This window comes from Sycon ciliatum, chromosome 2 (assembly GCF_964019385.1).
Source record: "Sycon ciliatum chromosome 2, ocSycCili1.1, whole genome shotgun sequence".
NCBI classification, from domain to species: Eukaryota; Metazoa; Porifera; class Calcarea; order Leucosolenida; family Sycettidae; genus Sycon; species Sycon ciliatum.
The window spans coordinates 28,568,259-28,589,097 of record NC_088644.1 but is presented as its reverse complement, the minus strand read 5'-3'; the positions used below and the strand labels follow the sequence as shown (position 1 = coordinate 28,589,097).

General features: G+C 47.4%; 3 protein-coding genes across 3 annotated transcripts; all 3 read left to right on the top strand.

Moving 5' to 3' along the window:
• Nucleotides 1-998: 998 nt before the first annotated feature.
• LOC135809560 (sulfotransferase 1E1-like) lies at nt 999-2,782 on the top strand. The gene has a single exon (XM_065322931.1). The coding sequence runs from the start codon at nt 1,266-1,268 to the stop codon at nt 2,178-2,180; it is 915 nt and encodes a 304-aa protein (XP_065179003.1). The 5' UTR covers nt 999-1,265; the 3' UTR covers nt 2,181-2,782.
• A 564-nt stretch (nt 2,783-3,346) lies between these two features.
• LOC135809558 (uncharacterized sulfatase YidJ-like) lies at nt 3,347-13,506 on the top strand. Its single transcript, XM_065322929.1, has 7 exons — nt 3,347-3,608; nt 9,137-9,689; nt 10,235-10,406; nt 11,304-11,555; nt 11,886-12,052; nt 12,584-12,755; nt 12,986-13,506. The coding sequence occupies exons 1-7, from the start codon at nt 3,479-3,481 to the stop codon at nt 13,094-13,096; spliced, it is 1,557 nt and encodes a 518-aa protein (XP_065179001.1). The 5' UTR covers nt 3,347-3,478; the 3' UTR covers nt 13,097-13,506.
• A 522-nt stretch (nt 13,507-14,028) lies between these two features.
• Nucleotides 14,029-19,521, top strand: LOC135809559 (uncharacterized sulfatase YidJ-like). The gene is made up of 7 exons (XM_065322930.1): nt 14,029-14,276; nt 14,694-15,249; nt 15,907-16,078; nt 16,291-16,542; nt 17,344-17,510; nt 17,824-17,995; nt 18,481-19,521. The coding sequence occupies exons 1-7, from the start codon at nt 14,174-14,176 to the stop codon at nt 18,598-18,600; spliced, it is 1,542 nt and encodes a 513-aa protein (XP_065179002.1). The 5' UTR covers nt 14,029-14,173; the 3' UTR covers nt 18,601-19,521.
• Nucleotides 19,522-20,839: the final 1,318 nt, after the last annotated feature.

Here is a 20,839-nt window from a genome sequence, read left to right as displayed (position 1 = left end):
TTGATTTACATCTCTTCGATATTTGCAGTGGTAACCCATAGAACTTGACTTCCACCCCATGTGCCTCGCGTGAGAAAATTATTATTTGAAGGGCAGGTGCCCAAAGAGGCTGTTATATACACCTGCTACTGAAGGCATAATTGAAGGCATAATTGACGGCATAATCAGGTCCTTTTTGAGAAGGAGCATAAAATGGCATACAAAAAACAAGAGCAGATGCCCAATGAGGCTGTTATATACACACCTGCTATTGAAGGACCATACATAGCGCTTCTTGTCGATTTGGAATTATATTTTAGCAGCCACTGTAGGTCGTCTCCCAAAAGTTCAGCATTTGCTTGTGAATTTGGTATTCCTCTTGCATATTACTGTCTTGTACTTCCACAAAGCTCCCAGTCCACATCCTGACAATGGTCTGAGTCCTTTTTTCATGACGATTATCTGTTCTTTTCGTCTTCAATTTGGTGAAGCATATAAAAGCAGAATTGGCTGTTTTCCCGAGCATCCTGCGAGCATAACCCGTGCACAACCTGGTCATTTTCCGAGCAAAATCCACTTACCCCCAATCATCACGCAAAAGACGCTGCTTACCTTGAGTGTCGGCAAGCATGAAGCTCCACCAATGTGACGCTGAACATCCACTGTGACGGTGACCGTGTACTCTGGGCCTGACGACGAATCCATTTGATTACGTTGGAATTATCAGCGAAATGACCGTTGAAATCTCATACTGCATAAACCGGTTGGTACTGTCTGTAGAGCCCCGGACTGGTCTTGGGGGCCAGATGCCATACGGTTAAAGTAAGTAGTATGGCGTGGCCGTAGGCACAACAGTAAAGATGTATGAAACGTCGATGCGATGAGCCGATGTCGTGCGCGACTGCCTCGACTACAAAATGTAGACTGGTGCTTTCTTGACTTGTGACGTCGCGCTTTCAATGGTTTTCAATCGTGACAATCATTTTTATGACTCTATCATGTCGAGCCAATTTTTTGTAGTGCTATTGTAGGTCAGTGTGCTGCTGGTGGCGGTTTGTGATTACATTGCGGACTCGAGAACAGTTAGTTACTGTATTACATTACAATATGAAGTGCAACGAGTCAGAGGGTGGCACCGGCACCTAAGTCCTTGTAGGTCTACCTCACAGCTCAGCCCACGCGGCTCGTACTAGTTACAAGTTATAAGTACGTTGTGATAATAGTGTCTTGCAGTAAAGAAAAAAAGGTTGCATTCACCCCAAATCAAAGATATCACAAACACAACGATGGATGAGGCACAACTAGAAAAGGAGATAGCCGCTCTTGCTGTTTTCCGAGATCGATTTTCCCGTTTGGGATCTGCAGATAGCCGTGAAGCAGGAAAAGATTTCAAACTGGAGAAGGACGACATTGTCATTTCCACTCCTCCCAAGTCCGGCACGACGTGGATGCAGCAAATTTCCCATCAACTCAGGAGCGGTGGTGACATGGAGTTTGAAGAGATCAGCGAAGTAGTGCCATTTTTAGAAGGTTCCATGGAAACAGAAGTCAGCCTGGATCGAGACCAGCGCTTCAAACCACGGCTGTTCAAGACGCATTTTTGGGAACCGCTCACACCGAAGGGGGGACGTTACATAATTGTCATTCGCCATCCATACGATACTGCTGTGTCTAGCTTCAAATTCATGGAAGGTTGGATGTTTGAGCCCGGCGAGATCTCACTTGAAACGTACGTAGCTGAGCACTTCATAACACGACCCAAACCCGGCGGAATACTCCACCACTTGGCATCGTGGTGGCCACGGCATGCCGATCCCGACGTGCTGTGGGTGTTCTACGAGGATATGAAAGAAGACCTGCCAGCGCAAGTGGATCGTATAGCTGCTTTCATGGGCATCAGCGACACGGCCACGATCGCACAGGCTGTGCACAAATCAACGTTTGCATTCATGAAGGAACACGAATCGCAGTACAATGAACTGCCACTGAAGCGCAATCGTAACGTGGCAATCGGATTGAAGCCCGACGCAGGCATGAACCAGGGAAAGGTTCGTGTAGGTGGGGGACAACAGCACTTGCTCAGTGACCGTTCCAAGGCACTCATCGACGAAGCATGGCGAACAATCTGCCAGCCGGTTACCGGCGCTGCAAGTTTCGCTGAATTGAGATTGGCATGGAAAGCGGAGCAATCTGAAAAATAGCTGTATGACATTTAACTGATGAATGAATTACTTGATGATGAAGCGCAATCATACACTTTATGCTGAAATGTTGGTAGTATTACTTCAAAAAGAAGTAGATCACAAGAACTATTTTAAAATATGTCGACCAGAGCAAATGGCATCATCTAACATTGTGTAAGCTACTCATTGCCACTGCTGCATACTATGACACCCATGCAATTATGAATCTTGGCTTGCGGACTATCAGCAAAGTTGGTATCACAAACTCGTGCAGTTCTGAATCTGTGTACGTCCTGGATTTTACAAGTACCCATTAGTAAAGGTACACGTCTCCAGGGCTGCTATGCGTCCAACAGTAGTACCTGTTGTATGCTGTTATAAAGTATCAAAGGATGCATATCTGATAGTAGTAAATGTACCACAGCATCATGCCAGAATGACATGGGCGTTGCTGGGCTAGAGATACCCTGAACCGCTTCCTTTTATCCTTTTCTTCTTGTTCGTTTCATCTTTTCATTGTCTTGGCATTTTCTGCGTTATTTGATACCCAAGCTAGAGGGATATACCAGGCATTTGCAGTATGTTGTCCCAAGAGCTTGAATTCAAACAAATGCAATCGACTCCATGATCTTTCGAGAATGTACTTCGAAGCGGGGCAAAATTTGAAATTACTGCATGGAATTTTTTTGTAGATTTCACGGGATCTTCAAACATGATTAGGCCGGTCGCCATGCATAGCGTCGTAGCCTCACTCAGTTGCTGGCTTATGACAAGGAGAAAGGAGATAAAATAGTGGATGACCCCATGCTATTATCTTGGTCACATCCTCAAAGCCCAGTACAGTGGCATAATGGAGTGAGTGGTTGACCAGTGCAGTGCCATCGTCGTCATTGACAGCTCATGTACATGGTGGGCATGATCCGCTCCACCTACAGTGAGTCTGTGTCTGGTCACTTGACAACATAACTAAGCACTAAAGCAGCCTCCAACTCAATAATCCAGGACGCCTTTCCGTATGTAGATCTACATGACTGTACTGTGTACATGTATTCCAGCGAATGAATCACTTCTATCACTAACACTAGTAACACTAACAGTCCAGACTTACTGCATGTACATGTATACTACATGTACAGTACAGACTTCTGACTTCTGACTTCACTTTCAGTCAGTAAGTAATACAGTTTCAAACCACTGACCTTCAACTATTCCATGATAATACTATTATTTTCACACCAGCCCGAATGGCAAAGCGGCCAGCAAATATTCGGACCGATTGATTTGGCTTTCATGATACGAGACGGCCTCCACTAGCAATGGCATTCATGACCTGTCCGACAATAGTATGGCACCTCTTGATAGCCGTGATTTGCAGCGCTGGTGTCGGGCAAGCGGCAAGACAAGCCGGGGACGATAGGCCGAACTTCATCATCTATGTTCCGGATGGTAAGATCATCAAGAGTAGCTGCAGCAATATACTACCGTTTATTTGGTACTCCTGCGGTCCTGCAATACTGTTTGATCTCGTAGCAATACGGAGGCCTGATAGGTTTCCACTGAGTAAAATAGTGGTGGGCTCGTCGCCAGTAGTGTACTTGTGATTCCATCCCACGATCATTCGGAGGAAAAGAATTTTCAGACGGTAGTCTACATGTGCATGGAGGGATTCAACGGTGAACGTGATGTTTGACATCTAAGACACCAGTATTCAGGTAGCTTGGTATCTAGCTTGCTGTCCGCGTGGAGATGTCTGCTACTGGAATGGGAGCCGATCCCCAAACCCCCAAAGGGAGCTTATGACCAGACATGAGGGCTGCGAAACGGAGCTGATATCATTTTCAGGTCTTGACCACATTGTTGATTCCAGAGTTCTGCTCAAATTTACCCATGTAAACTGTCTGATCTGCTGAAGTGGACGTGTATGGCTTGAATTGGCTCCATTCAGACCATGATATGTTTGTGTTAGTTTCTTGGTTGCAGAATCATTGATCTAAAACACCTTATATAAGGAATGAAGATAAGTACCAAGTGCTGTATGGGAGGATGCATTGATCTAACACACTGAACTTTTCTCTCTGCTTCTGTGCCTCTGTTTCATGTGTAGAAACTGTACAGTCACCTACCTGTGCCTATATATTTGGCATAGTGCATCCATATGTAATTTGACCCCGCTTCCTATTTCACACCTTCGCGTACGCACATGCACCTCGCATGCACCAGCGGTAACTGTTGCGTGCCTGTGCTGTTTACATGCCTACTCTGTTCCTGGTGTTCGGGACTTCTCCTTCGGTCTTCATCAAGTATAGTTCGTAATTCCTACCGGAGTGTGATGGTTGTGTTGGACTGAGAGAGTGTGCATGGGCATTTACCCTTAGTGCTGTTGCAGTAACGCAACACTTGGTGTCAGAACTGGTACCCCGAACCCTCGCCACCGGACCCGCTCGCCATGGCGAAATTTCAGCCCCCTGAAAGCTTCGACTTTTCCGCACCTGAGAATTGGCCCCGCTGGAAAAGCCGATTCACACGCTTCCAGATTGCTACCAAACTCTCTTCCGAATCCGCAGATGTCCAAATCTCCACTCTCATCTACTCTCTGGGCCCAACTGCGGATGATATCTTCCAGCGTGAGTTGTCCTTCGCCCAAGATTCCGACAAGGACGACTTCGATAAAGTGGTCGATGCTTTCGACAAGTACTTTGCACCTGCGGACAATGTTATCCACGAACGGACGCAGTTCGCTCGTCTCCGCCAGCTCCCCGGTGAGTCCGTAGCCACGTTCTCAAGCCGACTCCACTCTGTCGCGGCGAGATGCCGTTTCGACAAGCCGTCAGAACGGATCCGCGATCACCTCGTCGCCCACATGGCTGATTCTGAAGTGAGTAAGGCGATGCAGAAAAAGGACATAGGCTCCCTCACCCTCGCCGATGTTCTCAAGGAGGCCAAGGCAGCTGAGACCCTCGAAATCCAGCTAGCCACTCAGCGCTCCGCAGCCACTCAGCCCTCCGTCGCTGCCGCTGTCGCTCGCGGACATCACAAACAATCTCGTGGAACTGGCAGACCGAAGAATGCTCCGGCTGCATCTCGCCAGTCCGCGCCTAGCTACTCGACACGTGGCCCTCCAGCAACCTCTGCTCCGCGCGCTCCCTGCTCCGGCTGTGGCTCATCCAGTGGTCACTCGCGCCGCGAGTGTCCTGCTTGGTCCGTCGAGTGCCGTAAGTGCCAGCGTCGTGGTCACTTTGCCAAAGTGTGTCGTAGCTCTCGTCAAGTGGGCGCGAGTGAGATGTCTGACCATCCGGTGAGTGATTCTGCTAGTGCTAGTGCTAGTGCTAGTTGTTTTATGGGTAGTGCTTCATCCGAGTCACAGGAACCCAGTATCTGTGTTTTGAGTTCAGTATCCATTCCTGACTCAACTGAACCCTGGCTTGTTGAGCTCCCTATCAATGGCCAGTCAGTGTTGTTCAAGCTGGACTCTGGCGCAGACTGCACACTCCTGTCACTGCCTTCCTACAATAGCCTCAGTCCTCAACCTAAGCTCACCCCGATCTCCACTAAGGTCACTGGACCTGACGGCCAACCTCTACCCATACACGGCGCATTTGTTGCTGCCAGCTCCTGGAAGGACCGCAACGTCACTTTCCGTGTTATTGTTGTTAATGGCCCCAGCAACCTCCTGAGCCGCAGTGTGTGCCAGGACCTGAACCTCCTGTCTTGCGATGTGTCCGAGGCATCCGCAAGCCCTCCGTCCGCTCCTCCTGTCATTGGTCGCATGTCCGGTCCTGCAGCTACCATCGAGCTGCAAGACAATGCCCAACCATATCACTGCCAGACCGCACGACGAGTTCCCATCCACCTGCAAGCCAAGGTCAAGACCGAACTTGACCGGATGGTCCAGATGGGAGTCATCTCTCCTGTCACCGATCCGACCGACTGGTGTGCGCCCATGGTGCCCGTGCTCAAGAAGAATGGCTCCATCCGCATCTGCGTGGATCTCAAACGCCTGAACCAGTCCGTGAAGCGTTCACACTTCACTCTGCCGACCATCGAAGACACCCTGGGCAAGCTGTCCGGAGCCAAGGTCTTCTCGTCGCTTGACACGGCGTCTGGGTTCTGGCAAGTTCCACTTGCTGACGACAGTGCGTCACTCACTACGTTCATGACACCGTTTGGCCGGTTTCACTTCAACCGTCTACCCTTTGGTATCACCAGTGCGCCAGAGGTTTTCCAGCGTCGCCTACTGGAAATCGTTGGGCACATTCCCAACGTGGTCGTCTTCATGGATGACATCCTCGTGTTCGGTGCCACTCTAGCTGAGCACGATGCTGCCCTCACTGCTGTCCACGCAGCTCTCGCTTCTGCAGGCGTACTCCTCAACCCCGCCAAGAGTCGCCTCCGTATGAAGTCCCTGACGTTCCTGGGTCACCTCATCGGTGCTGACGGTGTCCGCCCAGACCCAGCCAAGGTGTCTGCCATCCAAGCTCTGAAGTCACCGACCAATGTGCCCGAGTTACGCCGTGCTATGGGTATGTTCACGTTTCTGTCGAAGTTTGTGCCAGATATGGCCAATGTCAGTGCCCCGCTCCGTGCTCTACTGAAGGCCGACACCGCCTGGCAGTGGGACACCCAGCAAGAAACTGCCTTCTGTCGCCTCAAGGAACTCGCTACTACTGCTCCCTGCTTGGCACTGTTCTCGCCCGACCAGCCCGTCCGTATTAGTGCTGATGCCAGTAGCTACGGACTGGGTGCTGTCCTCCTGCAGCCTGATGGCTCCCGCTGGCGCCCTGTTGCCTATGCGTCCCGCTCTCTATCACCTACTAAGCAGCGCTATGCCCAGATTGAGAAAGAGTGTCTCGCCATCGTTTGGGCATGCGAGCATTTCCACCACTACATCTACGGCGGTCCTCAGTTCACAGTCGAGACTGACCACAAGCCTCTCGTGCCTCTCATCAACTCCGCTGATCTCGCCCGCTCTCCTCTGCGATGCCAGAGACTCCTGATGCGGCTGATGAGGTACAACCCAACCGCTATCCACGTGCCTGGCAAATCACTCGTCATTGCCGACACCCTATCCCGTGCTCCGCAAGAGTCCTCGCCTACTAGTGATCTTGCTGATGAAGTACAGCTGCATGTGTCTGCCGTCACATCGCATTGCTCCACCGACCCGCTCTTGGTCGACGTTCGGAACGCGACCAACGCTGATGCCGACATGTGTCGCCTCCGTGCCCTCATCCTCAACGGGTGGCCAGCCAAGCCCACCTCGGTCCCCGCTAGCCTCCGCCCGTACTTCGCTGTTCGTGATGAGCTCTCAACTGCTGATGGTCTCATATTCCGTGGCCAACGTGTCATCATCCCTGCATCCCAGCGCAACGCCGCCCTTGCCAGTGCTCACGAGGGTCACCAAGGCGTTGGTAAGTGTCGTGCTCGTGCGCGCGCTGTGATGTGGTGGCCTGGTATGTCTACGGACATTGAGTCGTATGTGATGTCTTGTGCCACCTGTGCCAAGGCCCGTCCTAACCCAGCCGAGCCGCTCATCTCGTCCGAGTTCCCATCTCTTCCATGGTCAAAGATCGCGTGTGATCTGTGCGCAGCCAAAGGATCCACTTACCTAGTTGTTGTCGACTATTTCTCGCGCTACATCGAAGTCAAACAACTTACCACTACTACGTCTGCCGCTGTGATTGCCTCTCTCCACTCCGTGTTTTCTACCCATGGTATTCCACACACGCTAGTGTCTGACAACGGTCCACAATTTGCTAGTGCCAGCTTCCGTGCATTTGCTGCCGAGCTTGGGTTTGCCCATCGCACGTCAAGTCCTCGCTTCGCCCAAAGCAACGGCGCTGCAGAACGTGCCGTTCAGACAGCCAAGCAGCTCATCCTCAAGAATGATGACTTGCCTTCCGCTCTCTTGGCCTACCAGTCTACGCCATTGGCCAACGGTTATTCACCGTCACAGCTGTTGTTCGGCCGCCAAATCCGCTCCCGGCTACCAGGACCCCTCCCTGCTCCAGCCTGGCCCGATTTGACCGCCCTTGCCGACAAAGAAACATCTTCCAGGTCTCGGCAGGCTGATCGCTACAATCAACGCCACCGTGCTCGACTGCTGCCTGTTCTCGCCCCTGGTGCTCCTGTGTATGTCCCCGATATGGACAAAACAGGACACGTCCAGAACCGCCTGTCCGAACGCTCTTACACGATCGACCTCACTCCTGGGTCATCTGTCCGCCGAAATCGTCGCCACGTGCGTGCGTTGCCATCCACGCCAGCCAAACGCCCTGATCCCTCCCGCTCACCCTCCTCCATTGAGCCCATGTATGAGGTTGAGTATGGTGTTCCGGCTCCTGTGCATGTTGCCCTGCAACTACCAGCTAACTCTACTCTGCCACCTCTTCTGCCTGTGCCGCAGTCTCCTAGAGTTGCTAAGCCTCTGCCACCCGGTCGCCGACCACCATCCAGCCGTGTTCGCCATGCGCCGCAACGCTATGCTGCCAATACCTGAACACAGTAACACTGTTTACTCCATGTGTTCCAGTTGAACTATGACTGTGTTCTTTTCATGTTTTTTTTCTCTCTATCATTCTGAGTAATGCTCACGTTGGTACCCGCTCCAGAACTGCTATTGTTCCTTTTCCTCTCTCCTTTGCTCCACACTTTCTCGTGTCCCTCCGTTCGCATTTTTTTCGGGGGGAGATGTACAGTCACCTACCTGTGCCTATATATTTGGCATAGTGCATCCATATGTAATTTGACCCCGCTTCCTATTTCACACCTTCGCGTACGCACATGCACCTCGCATGCACCAGCGGTAACTGTTGCGTGCCTGTGCTGTTTACATGCCTACTCTGTTCCTGGTGTTCGGGACTTCTCCTTCGGTCTTCATCAAGTATAGTTCGTAATTCCTACCGGAGTGTGATGGTTGTGTTGGACTGAGAGAGTGTGCATGGGCATTTACCCTTAGTGCTGTTGCAGTAACGCAACAGAAACAAGAGCGGAGAGTATTGGAGCCTATGGCCATCCATTTGTCCGCACGCCAAATTTGGATGCACTGGCCGCTAATGGAACGGTGTTCAAGGAAGCTCATGTCCTGCACACACAGTGTGCACCGAGTCGTTGTGCTATGATCACTGGTCGGTATATGCACGTACTGGGACATCGCACACAGACACACCTGGTGCAGGATTACGAGGAAAACTTCTTCCGCTATCTGAAAGACGCCGGCTACCATGTCGAGTGGCACGGCAAAAACGATATGTTTTCACAAGCTGCGTTTCCTCTCTCAGTCACCAACTGGACGACCGACACGGGCGTCCCCGAGGGACCAAATCCGTATCCCTTCGGCGAGCCTGGTTACTATGGATACCAGGGTAGCAGATCACCCAAATATGGAAATGACTCGAGTGCCAGCGGTGACTACAGGGGTATTCTACACAGTGTGCAGTTCATGCAGAACAACCCGCCAGAGCCGTTCGTACTGTTCATTCCAGGCATTGGATCTCACCCACCATACGGTGCACCGTATGATTACTATGATATGTAAGTATTCAAGTAAAGTTGGGGTCCTGGTGGTGACAATCAATTTTTTTCTCCAGACTTTTCCTGTTTGCATCTTTCCCTCAAAACAGTGAATATCAAGTAAAGTTACAATGGTATGTAGGTAAAGTTACTATGACATGTAAGTGAAATCATGACTTTGGCGTACACGGGTCACAATGTGCATTATGTCATAATGCATCGAAATGTTCAGATATCAGTGTGCATTGAAGTAGTGTGTCACTTCGATGATGCTAAGCGCCGCTGCGCCGCATATCACGATCTAGAGCTTTTGTCCAGTCATAAGCATAAGCTGCAAGGCCTTTGGAGGACTGTAGAGGGAGGGGAGGCCTGCAACGCAATCAATGTTAATCTGCCTCACTGCGCGCGTGTTCGTGGGAGCCGGGGCATGTGCTGAGTGGAGAAATTCAATGTACATTTAGTCCTCTCCCGTTATTTGAATTACAATGGTATGTCTTGCCTGCGCGCTCTTCACATTCCATAATAATGGCATACTGACCTGTACGTTTTATTTACGATTTACACAGGTATACACCGGAGCAAGTATCAAAACTGGCACCACTCCGCCCTCCTAACATAGCAAACAAGCCAAAGTACCACAACAGCTACATCACATATCACGACCTGCAATCGTTCAACCAGACCTTTTTCGACAGGACCAATGCCATCTACCTGGGTCGGGTCAGCTATGTGGACTGGGTAAGGATATGGCTCAATGTTGTACATAAAGCAGCAGGGGCCTCTGACCCGCTACAGCCGATACAGTCTGTATTGTCTTTCCCCAGGTACTCCCGTGATTCAATAATACGCAGTGATTTGTGTCGAAATTTTGGGGAGGCCCCAGAGGAATACTTTGAAGCACTTCAGATGGATGAAAGTACATGCACCGCCATGAAATACAGTGCTGGCAACTGAAATCCGACCCCCTGGGGGTCTTTCAGTTGCCAGCACTGTAGCTTCCGATGATCCTGTGTAGGATAATTCAGATCTCAGAGTACTATCAGTTGTGTGCCTATTTAGCAGTATCTGAACACCATGTCCTGCCTAGCTTAACTGGTGGAGTGTCACTTTAAATCTAGACCCTTGTCCACCAATGCAGGGTATAATCAGACTGGGTGGTGACCTGACATGAGAAGAATCCTGAGCTGACTTTGTTTTTGAACTCAAATGATGTTGCCGGCGGTAACATAGATGTGACAACTTTACTTTCCATACTATTATATACCCAATTAAGTTATATTTTTGGTTTGAGTCATGAAATGAAATGTTGTCAACAAAATATTGATGAAGCACTGAAGAAATTTGCTCTCATAGCATTTGGAGATAGAGCATAAAAGGCAATTGCATGTTGCACATGATCGGTATGATTGTTCAGGTCAAGTTCTGTACAAATGTAATGACTAGCAATGTCTCCAAACACGTTATTATCTACATTGCTGTCCTGTACACTGAGCCAACCCTAGTGATGCTGCTCGGTGGAGAAATAATTACTTACTTCTTGAAGAACAAGGTCAGTGAATGTGACAGATTGAACATTGCTGAGTTCTAGAGTTAAGTCTGACTGTCTGACACCTCTCCTATGATCATTGCCTGCAGATGTTTGGCGAGCTGGTAAAGGGAATTGATGCACTGCCCGACATAGCCAAGAACACTGCCATCTTTGTGACATCTGATCATGGAGACTTCAGTGGTGACTATCATCTTGTGGAGAAATGGCCAGGTGGAATGGATGACATCCTAACACGTGTGCCTCTCATCGGTCGGATTCCCGGTGGTGTGAAAGGTCATGTGGTGGAGGCTCCAGTCAATGTCTTCGATCTCTTCTACACGCTAACTGTGATGGCTCAGGCAAGTTGATTGAATGCATATGGAGCATGTGTATCAATGGCGAGTACCATGGCATGTGGGTGAGGCCCGTTTGGTCCGAGCACAACGCTGCACAATAAAACCAGGCATTGTGAAGCTGCTGCACCCATCACTGTGTAGCCCTACACCTCCAAACATGCGCTCACTCTCGACTGATTCCGGGCACGAACTTGATCATGAGATCGGACTATATTGAACATGCCTGCAATTGGACAGGTCTTCTTCAAAGAGATTTCGTCCAATGTTGTATCGTGTTCTATGCAGCAGCAGCTGCATACTTAGTGTGGTCTTTGTTTGTCTCTGAATGTCCAGGTGAACGTATCTCACATTCACTTTGCTAGAAGTCTTCTCCCTGAGTTGATGGGTGATGCTGGTGATATGAATCGCACGGTCTACAGCGAAGGTGGATATCAATACTTCAGAGAATTTGAACCCAACGATCCGGAACAAGCAAAAAGCTATGCCGACCCGAAGAGAAAGTAAGGAAGACCTTGAAGTTTGCACGATGAGCATCACACAGAAGCCAGCATGACAAATTTCTTTATAGTTGTGCAAGCATGGAAAAACTAAAAATGTTGCACCTTTGGCGATGATAAGTGAAGAAGTTGGCTTCTCCAAAAATAGGAGCTTATGCTTCCTGCAGACTGACAGTCAGTCTTCAAACATCCAAGAGGAACAATAATCACAGCAAATAGGATATGTGTGTGACATCATTCTATCAAGTTCTATGTGAATACAGAGCACAGCTGGTGTTATACTTATGTCAAATATTCGGTCTCAAACTTATAATATACTGCTGCTTCACCAGGACACCCTGGTCCCGAGAGTACTTCAGTGGAAGGAAAGCTGAGCGTTCCCCAAACAGCAAACGCTGATCTAGCCAGCTGAGCATATTGATGACGTCATCACATAGTCACATACCACTTGCCCAAACTGCTTGTTTGTGTTATGCCATACATTTGTGTCGACAACATCTGCCAACGCTGGTCTTTTTTTGCCATTCTTTGTAGTTTCTATCCTAGAGGAAGAGAGGAGGTGGAGGAAGGCTGTCCCAGGGCCATCATGGCCAAGACAGCTACTTACAAGCTAGTCTATAGACCTGAAGGTGTCAGTGAGTTGTACGACTTGGCAACGGACAAACGGGAGCTCAATAACGTCTACAGCGATCCGAATTATCAAAAGGTAAGCCGTAGCCTAAGGCTAACGGTGAAGTCATAACCAGTGCCCGAATGAATAATAACTATTTGAGTGAGGACGGTTTTCTGCCAGTATGTCAGTAAAATCATATTCGTTTCCTTCTTCTTGTTCTTGGACATGAGTGCACTGCCTTCAAAATAGCTTTTCACGCAAAACTCTTCTGTTCTGTTGACTCTGGGCATTCCTCTTGCATGTTTTTCTCACTCTACTGGTAGGTGCGTACTGAGATGCTGAATGATCTGCTGAAGTTCTTGGTTAGAACTGCCGATGTCACACCAGTGCTGGAAGATCCCAGAGGCTTACCGAAGCCGCCTCATCTCGGTTAACATGGACATGCCCGCAAGTGGGTTGTGGCTACATTGGCCACAGGATGTGCCACCAGCATGTAGTGGAAGGATTGGCATGCTGATTAATGATGATGTCCCCGCATACGTATTTCTAATTATCGCAAGAAAACATGCATGCAGCGGCTATGTCCAGAGATTGTTATCATGGCTGTTCACGTCCGTCAGCAGAGATATGTTTTAGTTACTTACTTCTCCTAATGTTTGCACATTTGGAAACATACTTGTTTGATTTAAGGATGCCTTTACGGTTTCACCTCACCATTTGTAACCAACAGCATGCTGGGTTTTCTATGTACTTTTTTGAAGTACTATTGTCCGCTGTACAGCAAAACATGATGGCCCGCACACCATAATGGCTATACCGTATACAATATTGGAGAGCGCGGTTACATGAGGCAGTATGTGCATTGGGATGTCTGGCGCTGGGTGCTGAGTACGCAATTGGTTGCACGTGCATTGGGCAGAATATTGAGCAATATGTACGCTGCAATGTTCAACGAGATGTAGACTTATAACTATAAAGCATTGGCTCACAGCCATGACATACATAGCGGGTTCACACACCAGCTATTGTCAGAACCGAACTCCATCCTACACAACACCACAAATATACCAAAGTCCAGATGTGTCCAATCTCAATCATTTGTCTGCTCGGGTTTCATTGTCGCAAAATTTACAGGTACATGTACATGTGTGTTGTCCTGCATACAGACACACCTCCCTAGCTATACCATGACCGCGCACTCCGCTACTTCGAAGTAGATGCATATAATTATGTGAAGTAATAGCAACGAAGACATTGTGTAAGGCTGTAGACGTTCAGTCCCGCGCCAAGTGCGGATTCTCTTCCCCAAACCTGCACCTTGAACTCGATCACGTGACGAACTGGAACACACTGTGACTGCACTGTCTGTAGACCTAGAGTAGTGTAGACTTCGGGCATACTGTAACCATGGTAACCACACAGAACTAGACAGTAGATTTACGTTTTCATTGCTATTCACGTTCACTTCATGGAAATACAGTTACCGCGGCGCAAGATCAAAAACAGGCGATATGGTTCCAGTCGTATTGCTGACTGTCCTTCTGGCTCGCGAGGTCTTGTCTGCCAGGGCTCCAGGAGATACACGACCAAACTTCGTTATCTTCCTTCCCGATGGTGAGTTGTCTACTTATCCATTAGTAATATTACTAATAGAAGAGATCTATAGTGGTGAATGAATGAAAAGGTTTCTTTCAGTTCAAAATGATTTTTACGTGTGTATGTGTACAAACTGTACATGTATGTCGGGGGGGGGGCGAGAACAGCATGGCCAGCTTGTTTGTGCACTATTGACCCGGTGAGGCAGGAATGAATCAGAGTCGTTTAGTAATTACCAATAACATTATTGTATCCTGGATTCCATTTCCCTGCCGCATCCCACACCTGGAAGGAGTCCACTTAGAATAATAGAGTGTGCCCCATTTGAATATTCGCTGATACGTCATGTAGGAATCACTGATAACTGAGAACAAAACTATGCTATAGGCCTGGACGATCAGACACAGATATGTTGTGATCTTCTTTTCGTTGCAGAGACGCGAGCCGAGAGTATTGGCGCCTATGGCCACCCATTTGTCAGGACGCCAAACTTGGACGCTTTGGCAGCCAATGGCACGCTGTTCACGGATGCGCATGTCTTGCGTGCGCAGTGTGCACCAAGTCGTTGTGCTATGATCACTGGTCGGTATATGCACGTACTGGGACATCGTACACAGACACATCTGGTGAGAGAGTATGAACCAAACTTCTTCCGCTATCTGAAGGATGCTGGCTATTACGTGTCATGGCATGGCAAGAACGATATGTTCTCACAAGCAGCATTTCCACTCTCCGTATCAAACTGGACGAATGACATTGGTGTTGCCAGTGGACAAAACCCTTACCCATTTGGTACGCCAGGATATTACAGTTTTCTGGCAACGGGTTCCAACATGTCGGGCAACGACACACAGGGAGGCAACGGGGACTACGAGGCCGTCCTGAAAACCTTGCAGTTCATGGCCGATGATCCACCGGAACCATTTCTTGTGTTCTTGCCGGGTGCTGGCTCTCACCCGCCATACGGAGCTCCGAAAGAATACCAGAACATGTGAGTACAAGTATCCCCGCACCCCCCCCCCCCCCCCCCGCATCCCCCCCCCCCCACCCTCCTGTGGAACAAACTGCATAACAACCCAGCCTGCAAGAATTGGGTTAGATTGGCCCATGGTGGTCTACAGAGCCATATAAGAAACTGCATGACTTTCTAGACCATGTGATCATGTCCCCTCCCCTCCCTCCCCCCCCCCCCACACACACACACCCCATCAAAGTGGAAAGAATTCTAGAAACACAGTGGGACCCACCGAACATGAACATGCACAAGGCAAAATTTTGTCCCAAATTTTGCCTTGTGCATGTTCCTGTTCGGTGGGTCCCACTGTGTTTCTAGAATTCTTTCCACGTTGATAGGGTGTGGAGCGGGGGAGGGGGCATGATCACCTGGTCTAGAAAGCCATGCAGTTTCTTATATGACTCTGTAGACGCCAAGGCACAGACTAACCCATCAATTGCTTCATTATACGTCTGGTACTGGACAAATTTCTATTGACGTGAAATTCTGGTTTCCAGTACAGTGTATATCATTGTCTGACAGTAGCGCTGCATTCATACTAGTATCACGAATAATAATTTTAGTATCACACCGGTCACCTATTTCTATATTCGCATGAGACTGGAATGGTGTTGTCATTATTCTGTGTTTCAGGTATTCTGCAGAGCAAGTGTCTGACATCGCTCCTCTCCGTCCACCACACGTGCCGAACAAACCTCGCTACCATGAGGGTATCATCACGTCCCGACACCTGGAATCATTCAACCAAACCTTCTTCGAGAAGATCAATGCAATTTATCTCGGCAGAGTCAGCTACCTGGATTGGGTAAGAGAAGTTGAGATGTAATCAGGTTGCTGAAGCAATAGACTACCATGGTTACTTGCTTTTGAACCAGTATTGTTATTCATTTAGGATGTTATTCACGTACTCGCAGGTGGACCAAATAGTGGATGCAAATGTGCAAACAAGCTCAATTCTACCCTCTGCTAATAAATTCTCTGTTCTAAATGCCACGGTCCTGGTTTGCTCTGATACAGATTCTAGGAGAGCTGGTGAGCGGTATCGATGCACTCCCCGCAATTTCACAGAACACGGCGATATTCGTGACGTCCGACCACGGCGACTTTGCCGGCGATTACAACCTGGTGGAGAAGTGGTGCACGGGCCTGGACGACATCATGACCAGGGTGCCGCTCATCGCGCGAGTGCCTGGCGGAAGCAGAGGTCACGTGGTCAACGCGCCCGTGCAGTCCTTTGATCTCTTCTACACACTGACTGTGATGGCCAAGGTATGGTGACGGTCCGCTTTTACAGGTACTGTAGAATGGCTAATTTGAAGAGGGTAAAATGTTAATAGCGTTTTCTGAATCAGACCCAATTCGCGATGAATAATTTGTTTTTTTGCGGTCTGGGTTTCAGAGTTTAAAAAATAGATAATTTGTAGTGTACTATACATGCAAAGTTTTGATTGGTGAGTCAAAACTTTAGCGAAAACACTCCTTTCGCTAAAATTTCTAAAATACCACCGGCGCTAAAATACGCCGTTTTACAGTAATGATCAAACCCACATCGTATTATCTAGACATGGACAAACACCACCGACAGCGCCGACATAATGTTCCTAGCCGTACGAGGAGAATTTTTCATACGAAAATAATTTCGTACCATTTCATACCTGTGCCCTGTGTGCGAATGCGCTTCTGCACATTTCTACACGGCATACATTACACATCAGCCGTGTTACTATTCCCGTTGAAAAATCTGGGCTTGGCCAGTGTGAGCACTACCAATTATGTCAACTAAGCTAACTATGTTGGAGAGATTAAGATATTAGAAAGTTCAAAGATCTTTCATCCAAAAATATACTGTTTCCTGTGTTGCTCCTTTGTCCAGATACAGTAACAAACAAGACGTTAATGTTGACTCTTCTCCCCTGGTGGTGTGCAATGCTGCTGCTCATAATGGCCTTGCTGTGTACCAATCATGATGGTCACATACACTTCATACAAAGAGACCATTCACAGGTTTTCTCCAAGCTCAGTAGATTCAAGTACATGTACTGAGTCAATCATGTCCTGTTGCGTCTGTAGGTGAACGTATCTCACATCCACTTTGCTAAAAGTCTTCTCCCTGAGTTGATGGGTGATGCTGGTGATATGAATCGCACAGTCTACAGTGAAGGTGGATATCAATACTTCAGAGAATTTGAACCCAACGATCCGGAGCAGAAGAAGATCTATTCCAATCCACGGAACCTGTAAGACCTTTTAAGACTGCGACTTGCCACTTCAACTTGGACTACCCATGCATGATGACTGCTGCGCTAACTGTTTGCCAACACGTGTCATGTCTCAGTGCTGGATGACTGCTTGAACTGGACTATTGGGAATTAAATCATATTTGCAGCATAACATATCCATGTCCCATGATACCCAATGCTGTAGACAGCAAGCTGTTTCGGCCATCGATACGTGTTCATTGCAGTATTGATTGGGAGTGTATGTGCTGAGCATTGTGGCATTTCTAGATTGTTGTACAGCAAATTGTGTGCCTGCGTGCATTCTACTCAGATACTACCCCCGTGGTCAGGAAGAGCTAACAGAAGGTTGTCCCAGGGCCATCATGGCCAAGACAGCTACTCACAAGCTGGTCTACAGACCTGAAGGTGTCAGTGAGATGTATGACTTGGCAACGGACAAGCGAGAGCTCAACAATGTCTATAGTAATCCGAAATATCAAGAGGTTAGGACTGCAGCACTGTTGTGTCTTTTTGTAGCTGTAAGCAGAAGTTTCCTTGGTGGTGCTGGGAAAGGATTTGCTCTGTGTAAGAACAGCAGTTGAGAGAACGCTGCGTAGCCAGGTGTGTACATGTATTTATCGCCATTCCCGGCCAAGTTACTATGGTATCATACATGGGAGGGGCTTGCGAGTTTCCATGCATGCGGCCAATTATTGGCCTAGATCCCGTGATAGCTTCGTTCAGAACTCTTTGCCTCGTATTCTTTACACATGATCTTCATCGTACTGCTGCACAGCATAGGATTCCTGCCAGATGTTTGAGGCATTAGACTCATTACTGATCTTGTGATGGCAATTCTCTTTACAGGAACATCTTTTCCATGTTTCCAGGGTCAGAAGTAAGTTTTCCTGCCTGGATATGATCACAGCGTTTCTCTGCCACTGAACCGTGCTACATTCCTATTGCTCTCGTGCCCATGTGCTTCCAGATTCAAAAGAAAATGAAAATGGACCTGCTGAGCATGATGCTGCGTACAGCAGATGTGACCCCCGTCCTGGAAGATCCGCGTGACTTGCCACCAAGCCCCCGAACGTTTCAAAAGGACTAATATCAATCTTTGCTGCCGTCCAGAGACTGCTACAACTCACATTTTATTTAAATTGGTGTCACTCGGATTTTGTTAATTAATCGTGAGAAAAGTCAGCCTTTTACAGGTGGAATCCTGATAATTCGAACCTCAAAATGCCAGGAAAAAACTTCTAATTATCCGGACATTCTAATTATCCAAACATGAACCCACAACACAATATGTATATCAAAATGCTCTCATCGTCACGCAGAGTTGCGCTATGGACCTTAGACACAGATTTCACGGATACTGAACTGACCAGCACAGCCTGCTCATGAAAACTGAACTGACCAGTACAATGTACAGTGAACTTCGAATTACACTTTGCTAACTTCGAATTATCAGCACAAATCCCACCCATTTTCTATGTAAGTGGAATCTGTGGGACTTCTAATTAACCGGACATATCCAGTTCAAGGTTCTAATTATCGGATTTTTTTCGTTAAGGCCACCCTTTCTTTTTTCGTTGTTTAACGTCCGCGCCCGCGTACCTTTTTGCCTCCGACCGGAAAAAAAACAAGAAAGTAGTAGTACCAATAATATGCGAAGTTGTAAATACATGATTGTGTAGTTTCACAGTGTGCCGATCATGACCTTAAACTTATAATCTTGCCTCCCGGGCATGCCTTTGTCTTGTGTTCTTTTTCTTTTTTTGTTGGCTTTTAAATATCGTACGGTGTGTGTCCTAGTAAAAATCCAGATGTAATGAATTCATGACATGCTAACTCCATGCTATGTACATGTACCTGTTTTGTTGGATTCATCAGGCATGTGCTCCAATGTACCATCAAAGAGTGTTGTTCTATGCCTGCAAGTGCCGTTAGACCCGGAAATATTGTATATATCACATGCTTTACTGGTCAAAATGTTTGATTGGGGTTTCCAGTTTTTGGAATGGGCTTTTGTTTTTTTTCCGCCCTCCCGCGTACCTTTTCGCGAAAAAAAGGACGTTAAACAATGAATTAACAAAGGGTGGCCTAATGAATATCTCAAGATGTTGCAGCATGACTGCGCCTCTAACTTGTATGCTACCTGCGCTACTTTGTACAGGTATATCATTATGGTCATCCGTAGTCACATGATAACGAGTACATTCCCATTAATTTTGATTGCTGTAAATATACAAATTTTCGGCAGCTATTTAATTTCGGCTACTGTATAGCAGGAAATTTTCGGACGGAAATATTTTCGGACAAAGCCGAATTTCGACCTTTCGTACTGATTATATTTTCGTACAGTGCTGCATGCTAAACACACGTGTTTCCCTGCAGTACGCATGTATAGTGTACATAATTTCACATGAACAAATTTTAGTACGGAATTAATTTTAGTACAAAAGAGGCCGTGTACGAAATCGTACGAAAATAAATTCCGTCCGAAAATTTCCTGCTATATAGTATATTCGGCACCGACCCAAAACGCCTAAATTAAAACGCCGATGAAATTTTTCACAGCATCTGTCGCACTATACCATGCCCTTTACCCCACGCCGAAAATAAATCAAGCTCCAAAGTAAATCACATATGCTACCTGTACAATTCATTTGGGTTTTGGATTGATTTTTATAATTGATTTTGGTTTTGGATTGATTTACTTTTATTTCATTTTCATTTAACTTGCCATATTTTGCGTGTGCATTTTTGCCTTCTTGTTCTTTTATTCCATGGCTGGTAGCCCTCATTCATAATATTGGTTGACACTACCATGTCATCCATGAATTGAGAATAATAATAATAATAATAAATCGCCGCCAAAATGTCAAAAATCGTGAAGTGCCGAAATTTTGCAGCGCCGAAATTTTGTATATTTAGTATCCGGAAGTCAGCATGGGTATAATGCTTGTAGGGAGTCTGTTTACATTTATACGCGACAATCCCTTTATAATAGCAATAAAGAGAACAAATTCTGCCGTCATCGCCACACTACAACGAAGTCATGAAAGTTTACCAGAATTCATTTTCTTGTCACATTCATCAGTGGAAAGTCGTGACTGAAGAGTAACCATGCTGAACAATGATTAAATATACGGCATTCAATGATGTGTTACGAGAACAAAATACAGTGCCAAAATAGAATGAGGGAAGGTGAGACAATAGAAGTGAAGTGAGAGCTAAGTGCAACGGTGGGTGAGAAACTAATAATTATAACGCTAAAACTGTGTAGTGAGACAAACAATCATGCTGTGCACCTACGAAAACAATTTTAACGCAACTACATG

Coding starts and splice junctions, on each gene's coding strand:
- LOC135809560 (XM_065322931.1), top strand. CDS start 1,266: ATGGATGAGGCACAACTAGAAAAGGAGATAGCCGCTCTTGCTGTTTTC.
- LOC135809558 (XM_065322929.1), top strand. CDS start 3,479: ATGGCATTCATGACCTGTCCGACAATAGTATGGCACCTCTTGATAGCC. Junction 3,609..9,136: donor CATCATCTATGTTCCGGATG/GTAAGATCATCA, acceptor GTAACGCAACAG/AAACAAGAGCGGAGAGTATT. Junction 9,690..10,234: donor CCGTATGATTACTATGATAT/GTAAGTATTCAA, acceptor CGATTTACACAG/GTATACACCGGAGCAAGTAT.
- LOC135809559 (XM_065322930.1), top strand. CDS start 14,174: ATGGTTCCAGTCGTATTGCTGACTGTCCTTCTGGCTCGCGAGGTCTTG. Junction 16,079..16,290: donor GAGTCAGCTACCTGGATTGG/GTAAGAGAAGTT, acceptor GCTCTGATACAG/ATTCTAGGAGAGCTGGTGAG. Junction 17,511..17,823: donor TATTCCAATCCACGGAACCT/GTAAGACCTTTT, acceptor CATTCTACTCAG/ATACTACCCCCGTGGTCAGG.